General features: G+C 44.8%; 1 protein-coding gene across 2 annotated transcripts in view; it reads right to left on the reverse strand.

Annotated features, from left to right (window-relative positions):
• The window catches only part of NPR3 (natriuretic peptide receptor 3), a 94,688-nt gene that overhangs the window by 62,382 nt on the left and 18,836 nt on the right, over positions 1-13,470 (reverse strand). For both annotated transcript variants that reach the window (XM_066602474.1, XM_066602475.1), the window contains exons 2-3: positions 6,958-7,080; positions 765-931 (exon numbers count right to left, since the gene is read on the reverse strand). In XM_066602474.1, coding sequence (XP_066458571.1) covers positions 765-931; positions 6,958-7,080 — 290 coding nt within the window. The remainder of the gene's footprint in view (positions 1-764; positions 932-6,957; positions 7,081-13,470) is intronic.

Below are 13,470 nucleotides of genomic sequence, written 5' to 3' on the forward strand. Positions count from 1 at the left end.
ATAGGCGCTATTCGTTCTACGACACTTTCTCCCAAAGCTCTGGTGCACTTGTTTGCAATCTTCAGTTGCTGCTTCTTGGTCAGGGGGTTCCTAAATCCTGCCTCTAGGAAGTGCTAGCTCTGATTGGTTCTCACTGGGCTCAGCCTGTCACAGCCATCGCATTGGACAGTGGCTGTTAGGTAATGTATTAAATTTTGTTTTGTTTGTTTGTTTGCAACATAGCATCAGACAATGGTAGACCTCGCATCGCGTGCACCTAGCATGTGGTGCGATGCTGCCGCCGGCCCCATTAAAATCAATGGGCGGGGCGTTGCGAGAGCACGCACACGACAGAACATGCCGCGATTCGTTTCCCACATCGTGATGCAATGCAGCAATATATCACAAATGTGTATGACTTCAATCAAAAAAGAGTGGAGTTCATATTTGTGCGTCTCGCAAAGCACAATTCCTGCACAATTTTCTCGCCCGTGTGAATGTAGCCTTAGGCTGTAGTCACACGAACAAGCAGATATCTGTCCAAGAAACTTCAGCCAATATCACGCTGGTAAACATCCAAAATGACAAACTCCGTTCTGGTACATCATCCATCGGATGCGGCACCTCAGATTTTGGTTCAATTTTTGGGGGAAAATCCCAAATCTGTAAGTAACTGAGTCACTCTTATGGCCAGCAGAGAAGAACAGAGCATTTTGCCACCTTTGATTAAATTATGAGGTTGTTTACAGACAGCTAAAGCGTTAGGCCGATCATCAACTACTTACGTAATCGTCTTCAGCCAGTCCCAGCTTTTGAACAGAACTTTTCACCTCAATGGAAAACTTCTCAAACTCGGGTTTTACTGTCCTGAGTAGAGTAACTGTTTGCAGGGATGAGTATGCTTGCTTCGCCTCAACGTCGTGCTTGTCTCCTCGCCTCCATGAGCCATCTCCTAGGGGACATATAAAAATATTTACAATCTCAGCCAGTCACCAGAAAGAAGCCGTTTCTCCATGACGATTGCCCCTGCACTAAATGGATAGGTTAGTAAATAACAGTATGGCCTATTGTCTGCAAAGTTTTAAAGTTCCAGTCAAGTCGGAAAAAAATGGCAGGAATGTGCCCAGGGAGCACTTTATTTAGCCCTGTCCGCTCCTGGAAGACACATCGTCTGTCACCATCACTGGACTTTCCATGAACATTACAATGAACACAGAGCAGGTTGGTCACAGCCGTGTCTATGTGACTAGGTCTGTATGCGTTGCTTCCTGCAAGCTGGCGACTCACAGTATGGCACCACGATTAATAATAGCCCATGATTTATCATTCTGGACTTGTAGCCTTAAAGGGGTTGTACCAGGTAGGTGATAAAGTCTCTCAGAGGGGGCACACCATTGAGACCCCCAACGATCCTGAGAACAGGGGTCCTATTTCCCTATCCTCCTCACTGTGTGCTCATTGCTCCCCCTGCAGCAAGGAGGAGATTGAATGGAGCTGTGGTACAGTGCCACTCCAGTCATTTTTAAATAGGACTGCAGGAGATAGCTGAGGTAGAAGTACTCTGCTAATTCCATCAGCGCCATTGATACGAATAAAGCAGAGGCTGTACATGCGAAGCCATCCCTCCATTCTCGGACGTCACAGTGGGTGAAAGCAGCGACCCTGTAATGATAAAAAGCAGGATCAATGAGGATCTCAGCAGCGAGACTCCCACTGATAAGACTTTTATCACCTATCCTGTGGATAATTCTGGTACAAGCCCTTTAAAAGGTGCCCAGACACCTTCGGCATCTGTTTGCCGAACCACTATTCAGCCAATAGCCATTTCCCTAAATTCTCTCATACACACCATCATTTGGATCGTCCAAGCATTCATGCGTTTATGGAGGTAAGCCACAGCCAGACAAACTGACACCAGCTTATGTCCCTGGGAACAAAATAATTGAGTGTTCTTGTCAGAGGAAAGAAAGATGTTAAATTGTCATCTGTTGGGGAGGTGGACGGGTGAGTAGCCACCTAACACATTAGAAAGTCGTCCAGCCAGCGGTTATCGGTGGGTTCAGAGAACTAAACTCTAGTGTGCATGGGGCCTTTAGTAATAGAGGAAGGACAAGGCAATATGTGCATAACAATTCTAGAGCTCTGCACTGTTCCAATCCTCTGTTATTCCTCCTGGAAATACATAGATTGTCAACTAGTAGTTGCCACTTGCCTTCTCAGTGGCTACAGTCTACTACTTTACAATATCCCACTAGCAGCTGGGACTAACTACAGTAGTACCATTGTCTAACCCAAGGATCCTTCCCTTGACTGCCAGGGTTGATTACATTAACCCCTGCTCTAGACAACCAGGCATTTGGCAGTTACTACATAAGGCCCTGAACAAACAGGGAGGTTTACCTTAAATGGGTATTCTGGGACTTATCCTATTGATGACCTATCCTCAGGATAGGTCACTAGTTGATTGGAGGGAACCACCACTCCAGATCCTTGCCAATCAGATGATTGGTTGGCCCACCATCAGTGTAGAGGGCAGGATGTAGTCATTGGTGGTCCCATTGATAACAATGGGAGTGAATCCATCTATTATCCTTCCAGCTCCGACCACTGAAAACAAAAATCAGGCCCGCTGCACAGACAGTGGGCCAGACAATCAGCTGATCAGAGAGGATCCCGCCAATCAACTATTGATGACTTATACTGACAATAAGTCATCAATAGGAAAAGGCTTAGAATACCCTCTTTAAACCCTTACAGCCATTAACCACCAGGGATGTTAACACTAACCCCTTCTATCGTAGACTACAAGGGATGCTAACATTAGCCTTCCCTGGTCCTAGAACACAAAAGGGTTTGCCATTGAATTCTCCAAAACATTACCTATGAAGATGTTGACATTGATTCTTTCATTAGCAATTTAGCTACCCTAGACGATGTTGAGATGTTTGTATAAATGCTTTCATTACCTTAGACCCCAGGGATATTAGCAGATACTAGTAATTATTAGGAAATTATAGTACCAGTGTTTCTGGTAGTGCAATGCACCACACAGCTGTGCTACATGGTACATCCATTATGATCCCCACACATCACACACACAGCTCTACTACATGGTACAGCCATGCTGATTTCCAGACATCACCAGCTCAGCAAACTCCCGGATACACTGATCAGCCCCTGGTCATGTGATCCCTGACTCCACCCACACAGGTGATCACATGATGGTGGTTTCATCACAGATCCTGGTGGCTACTGTTGGCTTATCCAGTGTACAGTACTTTCTACCAATCCGCATAATGGCTCCTCCCACAACAGTGACATCACTGCAGGTCCTTCAGTCCACCGGATCTCTGTGGTGGTGGTAGGTCAGTGTCTTCTATCAGGACCGCGTAGCTGTGCCTGAGAAAAGAACGGCTTAGTTGTATTCTCATTTTGTTATTTTTGTCCTCTTCTTCCAAGAGCCCTAACTGTGTTGTTCTTCTGTCGGTCAAGCTCTGTGTTTTATATATGTTGTAGGACCTACGATTACGTCACCAAGGGCGGAGCATGAAAAGCTTTCACACACATACATACTCACGCTCAAGTGGTTGTTAGTAGTTTGATAAGGCTTTAAGGCCCCTATACACCTAGTCAGGGTTACAGCTAAAGGCTCATGGGCCCTGGTGCAAAAGTCAATGGGGACCTTTAGTTGAAGCCATTAAAAAATAATAATAAAACACACCTTAATCTTGTCAGTATTTGTTAGTAGTAAAGGGGGCGCTCCAATCTATCAGTTAGACCACAGCAGGACCTGGAGTCTATTGGCAACAGGGACACTCTAGATCACTTTCATCCCCTGGACATATGTATAGCAGCAGTGCTACCTCAGCCTTGCTGCTTCTATGGATTAGGATGTGTTAGAGCTGTATTTACTGTCATAATTACCATGTCCATGTTGGGAGAAAGGATTAAACAGTCACATCCAGAGCACCTGGTTTGCTTTATTATTTAGCAGTGCAACAATCCACCATTAGAGTTACTTTACGTGCATTTATGTAAAGAAAGCTTAATCTTTGTATAAATAAAAATGTCTACAGCTTTCTAATATACTTTAATTCCTCAGCATTTTTAAGATCTCTGCTTGCTGTCAATTAATGATTCCATTCAGAGGCAGTAACCCTGTACACAGCTAGTCCTGCTCTCAGCTGAGAAGTGGATACAATTGTATCCAGTGTAGACAATGCTCTGTGAGCTAAACAGCCCGGACCCCAGACTGATACATTGTACACAGCTAGTCCTGCTCTCAGCTGAGATGTGGATGTAATTGTATGCAGCATAGACAATGCTCTGTGAGCTAAACAGCCCGGACCCCAGACTGATACATTGTACATAGCTAGTCCTGCTCTCAGCTGAGATGTGGATGTAATTGTATGCAGCATAGACAATGCTCTGTGAGCTAAACAGCCCACAGTCCAGATGGATACATTTTACATAGCCAGTCCAGCTCTTAGCTGAGAGGGGAATACAATTGTATCCAGTGTAGACAATGCTCTGTGAGCTAAACAGCCCCGTCTGCAGACTGATACATTGTACATAGCTAGTCCTGCTCTCAGCTTAGAAGTAGATACAATTGTATCCCGTGTAGATAATGCTCTGTGAGCTAAACAGCCCGGACTCCATTCTGATACAGAAAAAAATAATAGAATTGGGCCTCTTTCAGGTTTTTCTTTTTTTACAGACATGGCAAAAAAAAGACACAGACTGAATACAGATCAAATACGGACGCTACGTGGAAATGCACTAGAGATGAGCGAACGTACTCGGTAAGGCCGATTTCGCAATCGAGCACCGCGATTTTCGAGTACTTCACTACTCGGGTGAAAAGATTCAGGGGTTGCCGGGGGGCGGGGCGTGGTGGAGCCGGGGGTAGCAGCGCGGAACAGGGGGGAGCTCTCTCTCTCTCCCCCTCTCCCCCCCCCCCCCCCCACTCCCCTCTGCAACCCCCCGCTCACCCACGGCACCCCCCCGAATCTTTTCACCCGAGTAGTGAAGTACTCGAAAATCGCAGTGCTCGATTGCGAAATCGGCCTTACCGAGTACGTTCGCTCATCTCTAAAAATGCACACATTCATTTTTTGCTGACATTTTTATCATCCATTTTTCATCTCTGCAAAGAAAATAAAAAAAATGTAAATTATAAATAAAAAACTGAAACAGGCTCACTTTTTTCTGGAATTTCTTAAAAAAAAACAAAAAACACACACAAACAGATGGCATCAGGGCTCATGTCCACGGGCAAAATATGATTTAGGATCCGCAGCGGATTACCTGCACGCGGATCCGCACCCCATAGGGATGCATTGACCACCCGCGGGGTAGATAAATACCCGCGGATCGTCAATAAAAGGGATTTTAAAAAAAATGGAGCATGAAAAAATCTGGACCATGCTCCATTTTCGTGTGGGTCTCCCGCGGGGACAGCTCCCGCGGGCCTCTATTGAAGCCTATGGAAGCCGTCCGGATCCGCGGGAGACCTAAAATAGGAATTTCAAGGATTTACTCACCCGCAGCGGGCCGCGAAGCTCTTCTCTTCCTCACGGCCGCATCTCCCTTGCTTCGGCTCGGCGGATGTGCCCGGCGCATGCGCGCGGCACGTCGACGACATGCCGGCGACGTGCCGCCGGCGTGTGGAATTCATCCGCCGGCCGAAAAAGAAGATCCGGCCGTGAGGAAGAGCAGAGCTTCGCCGCCCGCTACGGATAGGTAAATTCTTATTTATTTGTATTTTCAGCGCTCATGTCCGCGGGGCAGGAGGGACCCGCTGCAGATTCTACATGTAGAATCCGTAGCGGGCCCGATTTTCCCCGTGGACATGAGGCCTCAGAGTGTTGTATTTGTTTATTTTTTCTATCCCCATAAAGTTGATAGGGCGACTTATCCATAAATCAGAATTGCTTAGTTCTGCTACTGTATTTATGCTATGGGCTTAGTTCTGGTACCATTGAGCTGTTCTGGTTTGGGCACACTGCCATTTTGCTGCTTTCTGCACAAGCAGAATACAGAGGACAGACTGCAAGAAAAATCCACACAGGGTGCCATCTAATCCAAGGCTGTTACTGATAGGCAAAGTACAACTGGAGCTGAACTGCAGTACCAGATACAACTCAAGAACAGGTTTTTGTAAGAAAGCGGCCATGAAAGTCTCCTTACACTTTAAGTGATGCAAAAAAAAAAAGAAGAAAAAAAAGTCAGCAAGGGCCCTGAACTGACAATTTACATGATTAATGCTCAACCTGAGAAGCATAAGCCAAGTTTACTTTTCATCAGGCTTCACAGCAAACAACATCTGGCTCTGTCAAGGACTTGGAATTGTTGACACATCGATGCCTGGATACAGAAAGCACATACAATACTTTGCACCTTTCAGGATTCTAAACAAATCTACACTAAGACGGATCTGCAGGGTCTTCGCACGAGTGGCAGATGGTGGTCTGGCTTCACTCATTGATCTGGGTGATATTTAGTGTGAGTTCTCTAAGATTGAATCAAGCAATAAATCAGGTACAAAATGTTCATCTTACAATAGAATTGTGTTCACATAAGCACAGCAGAAGGAAAGGAGTGGGCCAGTCTTGTGGGAGACAGTGACCTCCTCACTTATTTGACTTTTTTTCTTAAACATAGCATGGTCAGTGTCAAAATTGAGAAGGCCAGAACACTATGCAGCCAAAAGTAGTGATTTCAGCAGCAGAGGAGTGTTCTGATCTTGTGGGAGGCAGTGACCCATCCATTGATGTGACTAATAGTGAGGGTAGGGCTACATGTGACAGGGGTGGATGCTATGAAACTGGTGAGGAAAAAACACTTTGTAGCCAGAGTGTGAAAACTATGTCTGCAGCGGGAAACGCGTGTGTTAAGTTTGAGGTTAGGCAGTGACCGATCCATTATGAATATGCCATGATAATACATAAGAGGTCAAACCAGAATAAAGACCCTTACCATATGATGAGCTGTTAAAGAGTTCAATGTTGATGAATACGTAGTCTCCTTTAGTCAGTCCTTGTCGATGTGCAGCCAACATGATATTCCTGACCGTATCGCTGCTTGCGCACATTATCACAACTGCAGAAGGAGAACAATGAAAATAAAGTCAAACCAACCATAATATCAAACTTATTAATGCAGCTCAGGAAGAGAATGCAATTAACTACAGAAGTAGCAGAGCTGAGATTGTCATTCTGATATAAGAGTTTTCATAATGCAATCCAGAGCTATGAAAGACAAATTCAGCTCTGCTACATGCAACAGTGTTCTAGTAAGAAGTATACATCTGAAGTAATTCTGCCCAAAATTACATCAAGGGTGCCATGACAATCAGCCAGTGCCCCATTGATTCAGCAGAACCTTTAACTATATACCCCTTTATTACATATCCTCCCCATCATACAAATGGCTAGGCTTCGAGCTGCTGCCCCACCTCCTTTGCCCAACACCAGTGGCACGGCAGGTACCCCACTAATTTAAGAGTCTCTACGCATCATCTTCGCTCTACTTTTCACAATAATAAGCAGAAGTCACTAAATTAATCTCTTAGTAGGCAAAACAAACGTCTATCTACAGTACTTGACTCGTAAACTGTTGCATTTGCCCTCTCGCCAGGCTGCAAGCTTATTGTAAGCTCGGCCTGTGCTAATTAACCAGCAGAAAGTCAGCGGCGGCACAATGAGCACATTCACCCAGATAAATATTTTATGGAAGTAGCAGGCGGCTTGTTTGTGAGCTTCACATTCCATGTAAATGCAGCGTGCTCCCCTCATCTTCTGCTAGGAGTACACTGAAGTGCACTGGACCAGAAGGACATTACAGGGGTTGTGCAGGGTTAGAAAAACATGGCTGCTTTCTTCCAATCACAGCACCACCTTTGTTCATGGGTTGTCTCTGGTATTGCAGCTCAGCTTTCATTCATTTCAATAGAGTTGAGGGTATTAGTGTATCTTGACGCCACCGCAAGCTAGGGGTTTGACAGGAGGAACGCCCCTGTCACACCCCTAGCTCCTGATAGGGTGAAGAGACGAAGGTGCTAGCAGCACAGTGTGCATTGCTTCTTGCCGGCAGTAGTGGCTTAGGGTGAGGGTTACTTATCCATGCAGGCTTACAGTACCATCTGCAAAATAAAAAGTAATCCTCACCGTAAGCTAGCAGGACCGGCAAAAAGCAATGTAGAGGGTGCACGTCTGACTCACCACTGCTTCTCTGTCTGCCTCAGTGCTTAGTAGCGCCAGTATTAGCTGCCACTGTATGGCTTTTTCACACCTTTCATCGCCTTCCAGGATCTACTGACTTGACAGCTGTCCAGCCAATCAGGTACAGGGGGCGTCAACCCCGTGTCAATCTTGACTCCACCAGAACTTCCTGGTGGCGTCAAGATACACTAATACCGGAGTTAAGTTGCAATACTAGACAACCCCATGGACAAGGGTGGCGCTGTGATTGGGGGAAAAGGAGACCTTTTTTTAAACCCTGGACAATCATTTTAAACCATCGGAATGTCATCAGATGTCAGATTAGATTATATTCATGCTACATCTCATCTACAGGAGAAATGTATAGTCAGACGTGGTCTTCCCCAGAGGTAACAGCTGATCAATGCACATTTGGCTCCTCTATCTACCCCATAGTGATCTGCAGCCATATTCACAAAAAAGAAGCATACACGACAATGCATTCACACACACACCCCGGGAAGAAAAAAGTTTCTCCTAAGATACCCTGCGTGCCAATGTGACACACATAATATTTAGGGTGTATTCAGATCGGCGAGTTTCACACTCATATTCAGTCTGATAGAGATATGGATGGAAATCGCTGATGTTAATAACACATTGAAATGACGGGTTAAGTGTTACTTCAAATGTTAACAATGTTATTAATAAAATAGTCCGCACATTAGAGACTACAGCTAAACTTATGTATAAAATCTGCATACTCAGACCATATGCTGTACGAGGCTGGATTCACAACGATGTATACCAGCTGGGTCTTCACCCCCAGCTGATATACGCTGCCCCTCTGATGCATTAGTTTACAATGCATCAGTGTAAATGGGCGTATTTCCACGATGTAAAAGCACCCGGCCGGCCAATATACAGCATTTCAGCTGGGCGCATTTACGCCACTGCCGGCTGCGTAGACTCCTATCGGAGCCTATGACAGCTGCCGGAGAAGGGAGGTGGGAGGGAGTTTAGCAGCGTGACTGCTAAACTCCCACCCCCTTCCCTGCTCCTCTACGCCCCTTGCCGGCTGTTTGTGCACCCATTCACGTGTTTTTACATCACCGGCGGGCGAACATAAAAATGCCAATGCCCGTGTTAATTCAGCCTTAGGGCTTATTCACACAAGCGTACATCAGCCAGCATTTTCACGGCCGGACGATATACAATACCATCTGATGCATTGGGTTCCAATGCATCTGATCACATAGGCGTATTCCCGTGGCGTTAAAGTGCCCGGCTGGGCGTTTTTACGCCGGACAGGAAAGATAGTCCTGGAACTATCTTCCATTTCCCTTGAGATCTTTTAAAAAAATATATAGCATCACACTCGCATGCTAAGCGGTTTGCCTACGGGTGCAATGCGATTTTTAACTTTCAAGACTATTAGAAGCACTTGAGGAAGTTTTCCATTAGCATTAAAAAAAACACAACAAATACGTTAGATGTAGTTTGGCTGTTTTGTCTTTTTAAGCAAAAACGCATTGTGCTCATATCCAGAATCACAATTTTACAGGCACAATGTCAGTCCGAGTTTCTCTGAACCGATATTGTGCTCGTCCATGTGGTGGCACCCTAATAGGTAGCTGAGATAATCCCTGAGCAGTTACATTCTAGGCGCCAATCACCAGTGAAGCAGCATGTACCCAAGACATGCAGGACTGGCGGGGATATATGTGGTTCCATACGCCATTTAATGACATGCGTTATCACAAGGTTTGTGTTAGGCAGTATTTACATTGCCGATAGCGAGTCAGCTGACCTTCTTGGGAGCAACTCGCATCACACAAAACACAAACAGGGTGCAATTTGCGGGAGACACCACAAATTTGTACGTACTATTCTTGTGCGAGGCTCAGATGAAAAATCGGACAAGAAGAAAAAACCTGAGGGGTCCATTTCTGTGTTTTTTTTACGTGAGAATAATCAGTCCTGTATATACGGGCCAGCCAATCAGAAGTTGGGGACATGCAGTTTACGTCCACCCATTCTGGTGCCAGCCAATCCTAAGTTGTGGGCGTAGATGTGGACGTGCAGTTTGTCTCCACCCATTCTGCCGGTGGAGACAAGATGCAACAGTACCCATCAGGACTAGACTAGCCGGGGCCGGGATTTCATGGCAACCTCATGACATTTTCATGTGCAGCAGTGTGCAGAGTATACAGAGAATGGCATGATCGGGAAAATACATCCAGTGAAAGGGGATCCAGTAGATGAAACCCAACATGTGTGAGCACATAGGTCACTGATCCTTAGCATGGATGAGGTATAACTGCAGAGGACCAGTTCCAGCGTCAGAAAGGTGAGAGTCCAGGGGGGCAAAAGAACCTAAAATTTGTATCAGTGTAGTGGAGGAAAAAAATAAATAAATAGCCTGGTCAGAAGGATCTAGATTTCTGTTCATTGTGCCGATAGTAGGGGCAGAATTTGGCGCAAGCAGTATGAATGAGCTGATAAGAACATGTTAAAGGTGCAAATTTTAGTGCAGATTTTTTTCTGTGTGGCTGAATATTCTACCATTAGTGAAAGCACTCCTAGGTGTTCTGTATAGATGGATGCAGATCCAAGGAACCCCAGTCCATCGCTGACTTTCACTTCCATACTACTACACAAAAGCGTTATGAGAACACCGGACGCTGTAATATTGACCATATTGGCTATTATAAAAAGCAAAAATTGGGTCAGGCTTTAGAGGCAGCTTATTGACATTTTTTTAAGACAATGGTTTTTTGTGCATCTGGCTCCTTCCCCCCTGCCCTCTACACAATGCCCTGATACAGCCTCCTGGCACTTTCTACAAGTTTGGGTTATCATGAAATCTAAACCTTCACAGACTATTGAATTGTGAACCCTCTTGTGTAGATCTCTGGGCTCCAGAATTCTTCCATCCACAACTTATGTTATTGTTCTGTGTGCCATGAAACACGGCTTGTTCCCAAGCTTGAAACCGAGCCATTGTTACAAGGACCCTGCTCAATAAGGAGGTTTTTGCTCCAGGCAATGTAGGAACTTTCTCATGAATGGGGTCAACAGAAGCGCAATTAAGAAGGTTTGACTTAAAGTTGATCAATAGCGCAAATGCTTGGACTCATTGTCCGCTATCTAATGTAATCGCCAAGAAGCAGCGTTTATTAACCCCGCATACAATGGACACTGAACCTACACAGCTTCATTCCTATGGGCGCATTGTATAGCAAATAATTACTTCTTTATTCCATAGGGGAAGAGAGTAGAAAAAAAATTACTGTAAAATGCATCTAAAAATCGTAAAAAGAGAAGTTGTACAGTAAAACTAGTTTGTTTGTTTTTTTATATAAACAGCTGTAAAAACAGTTTGCCACCAGATGGACGCTCGAATGAGATTGTCATTCATTCCCTTTTTTTATTGGCAAGGAGAAGAATCTATTAAAACATTTGTAGAAACAGAAGTGATAGAGATCGGAAGATTTGTGTAGAGCGCCGGTCCATTAATGCACAGGAACTGCAGAGCTGGGTTTGTCAAGATGTTGCCAAAATGTATTATTCGTGGTGTGTCAATGGATTGCAGGTAAATGCACTACAACAGGAAGTAAGGCAGCGCTTATGCACCAAATGGGTCCAAAAAGTCCCTATGAGCGCAGCAGATGCTAAGTGTATGTCCTTCTGGCATCTACTAGGCATGTATACAACTGAATACCATTTGCATGTACGCAATGACTCCATCAGCAGAATAATGAGTGCAGCTCTGGAGTATCATTCAGGATAAGTAATCTTAGTACAAAGTGATTCAACTTTTTATGTAGATTCATTCTATATGGAGGCAGTAACAAAGTGAACTTTGCTTTGTATTTATTAGTAAAGTTCTCATGCCTGCTAAGGTATAAGACGTCTCGCAAGCAAATCTCTGCAGGTAATGACCTAATTTTGTTACAAAACATACATTAACGATAACTTGTGATTCATAAACCTGTAGACTCGGCCAAAGACTACAGGAACTTCAGGTTCTCACCGTTTACGTAGAGCTACATAAGCCTGCGGCGAAAGTTTATCCAAGTGTCTCCTTGTGTATTTGGAACCTTTTGTAAGCTTTGTTTGTTCATAGGAGCCCTAATTTAAAGGGTCTGTCACCTTGAGAAGCCAAGGTTACAATTAACACTATTGCACCTGCTGATCAGCTTGCCACAATAGATATTAACCCCTTGACTTTTTAGCTTAACCCTTTCCAATCCACTATCTGACGTCTGAAGACATTCTGATTGAAGGCTGTACAGCTCAGATGTCGGAAGACATCCGGCAGGGTATTCTTACTGTATATTACTGGCCGCTCTGTTGTCGGGAGCCTCTCCAGCATGTCCAATACCGCAGTACTGGCTCTATAATGGCAGAAAGAGAAAGCTCCCTAGAAAACCCTGAATCCAAAATTGGATTGCAAAGAGTTAAAGGACCAAATACCCCTTACCCCCCCCCCCCCCCCCTCCACCCCCATACAGCTCCTTTTACATGGAGGGATTTGCTTTGGTAGATGAACGCCAAACAAACAGTTTCAGTGCTCATCTCCCTGGACTTTACACAGGCTAACTCAGACTTGTGATATTTGCTCCTCGTATGGAATCACTACTGAAGGAAACCCATCCCTCATTCAAGTTTTTTGTCGGCTGCATAGAGAGGCGATCAGCCAATAAATGAGCGTTCGCTCATTCATCGGATACAGCTTCACATGGACTGACAAAGAAGAATTCCTGCAGAAATAATATACAATTCACAGCAGCACCACGCAAAAAGTGGTAACCTTCAGTGTAGGTACTTGCCTTGCAAGCCTTGAACTGGACCCGGACAACAAGGATCCCTTATCCAGAACAAACTTCATCCACAAGGAAAGGCAGCAAGAAAAATGGGATCTCTCATTCAGAACATATGAGAAAGTCGGGTTAAAAATAATCTCCCCCCTTTTATTAGATAAAAACTGGCATCTTACAGCAGCGACGTTTCGGCCATGGTCACTATCAGCTTGACAAAGGCCATAGTGACCATGGCCGGAACGTCGCTGCTGTAAGATGCCAGTTTTTATCTAATAAAAGGGGGGAGATTATTTTTAACCCGACTTTCTCATATGTTCTGAATGAGATCCCATTTTTCTTGCTGCCTTTCCTTGTGGATGAAAGAAGAATTCCTGCAGGCGTTCATGATACATTGTCAACCCATATAAAAGGGTCAAAAGGCTACATTCACACTAGCACTGCGGCTTCTGTTCACAACACAAGCG

The sequence above is a fragment of the Eleutherodactylus coqui genome, chromosome 5 (genome assembly GCF_035609145.1).
Source record: "Eleutherodactylus coqui strain aEleCoq1 chromosome 5, aEleCoq1.hap1, whole genome shotgun sequence".
Classification (NCBI taxonomy): domain Eukaryota; kingdom Metazoa; phylum Chordata; class Amphibia; order Anura; family Eleutherodactylidae; genus Eleutherodactylus; species Eleutherodactylus coqui.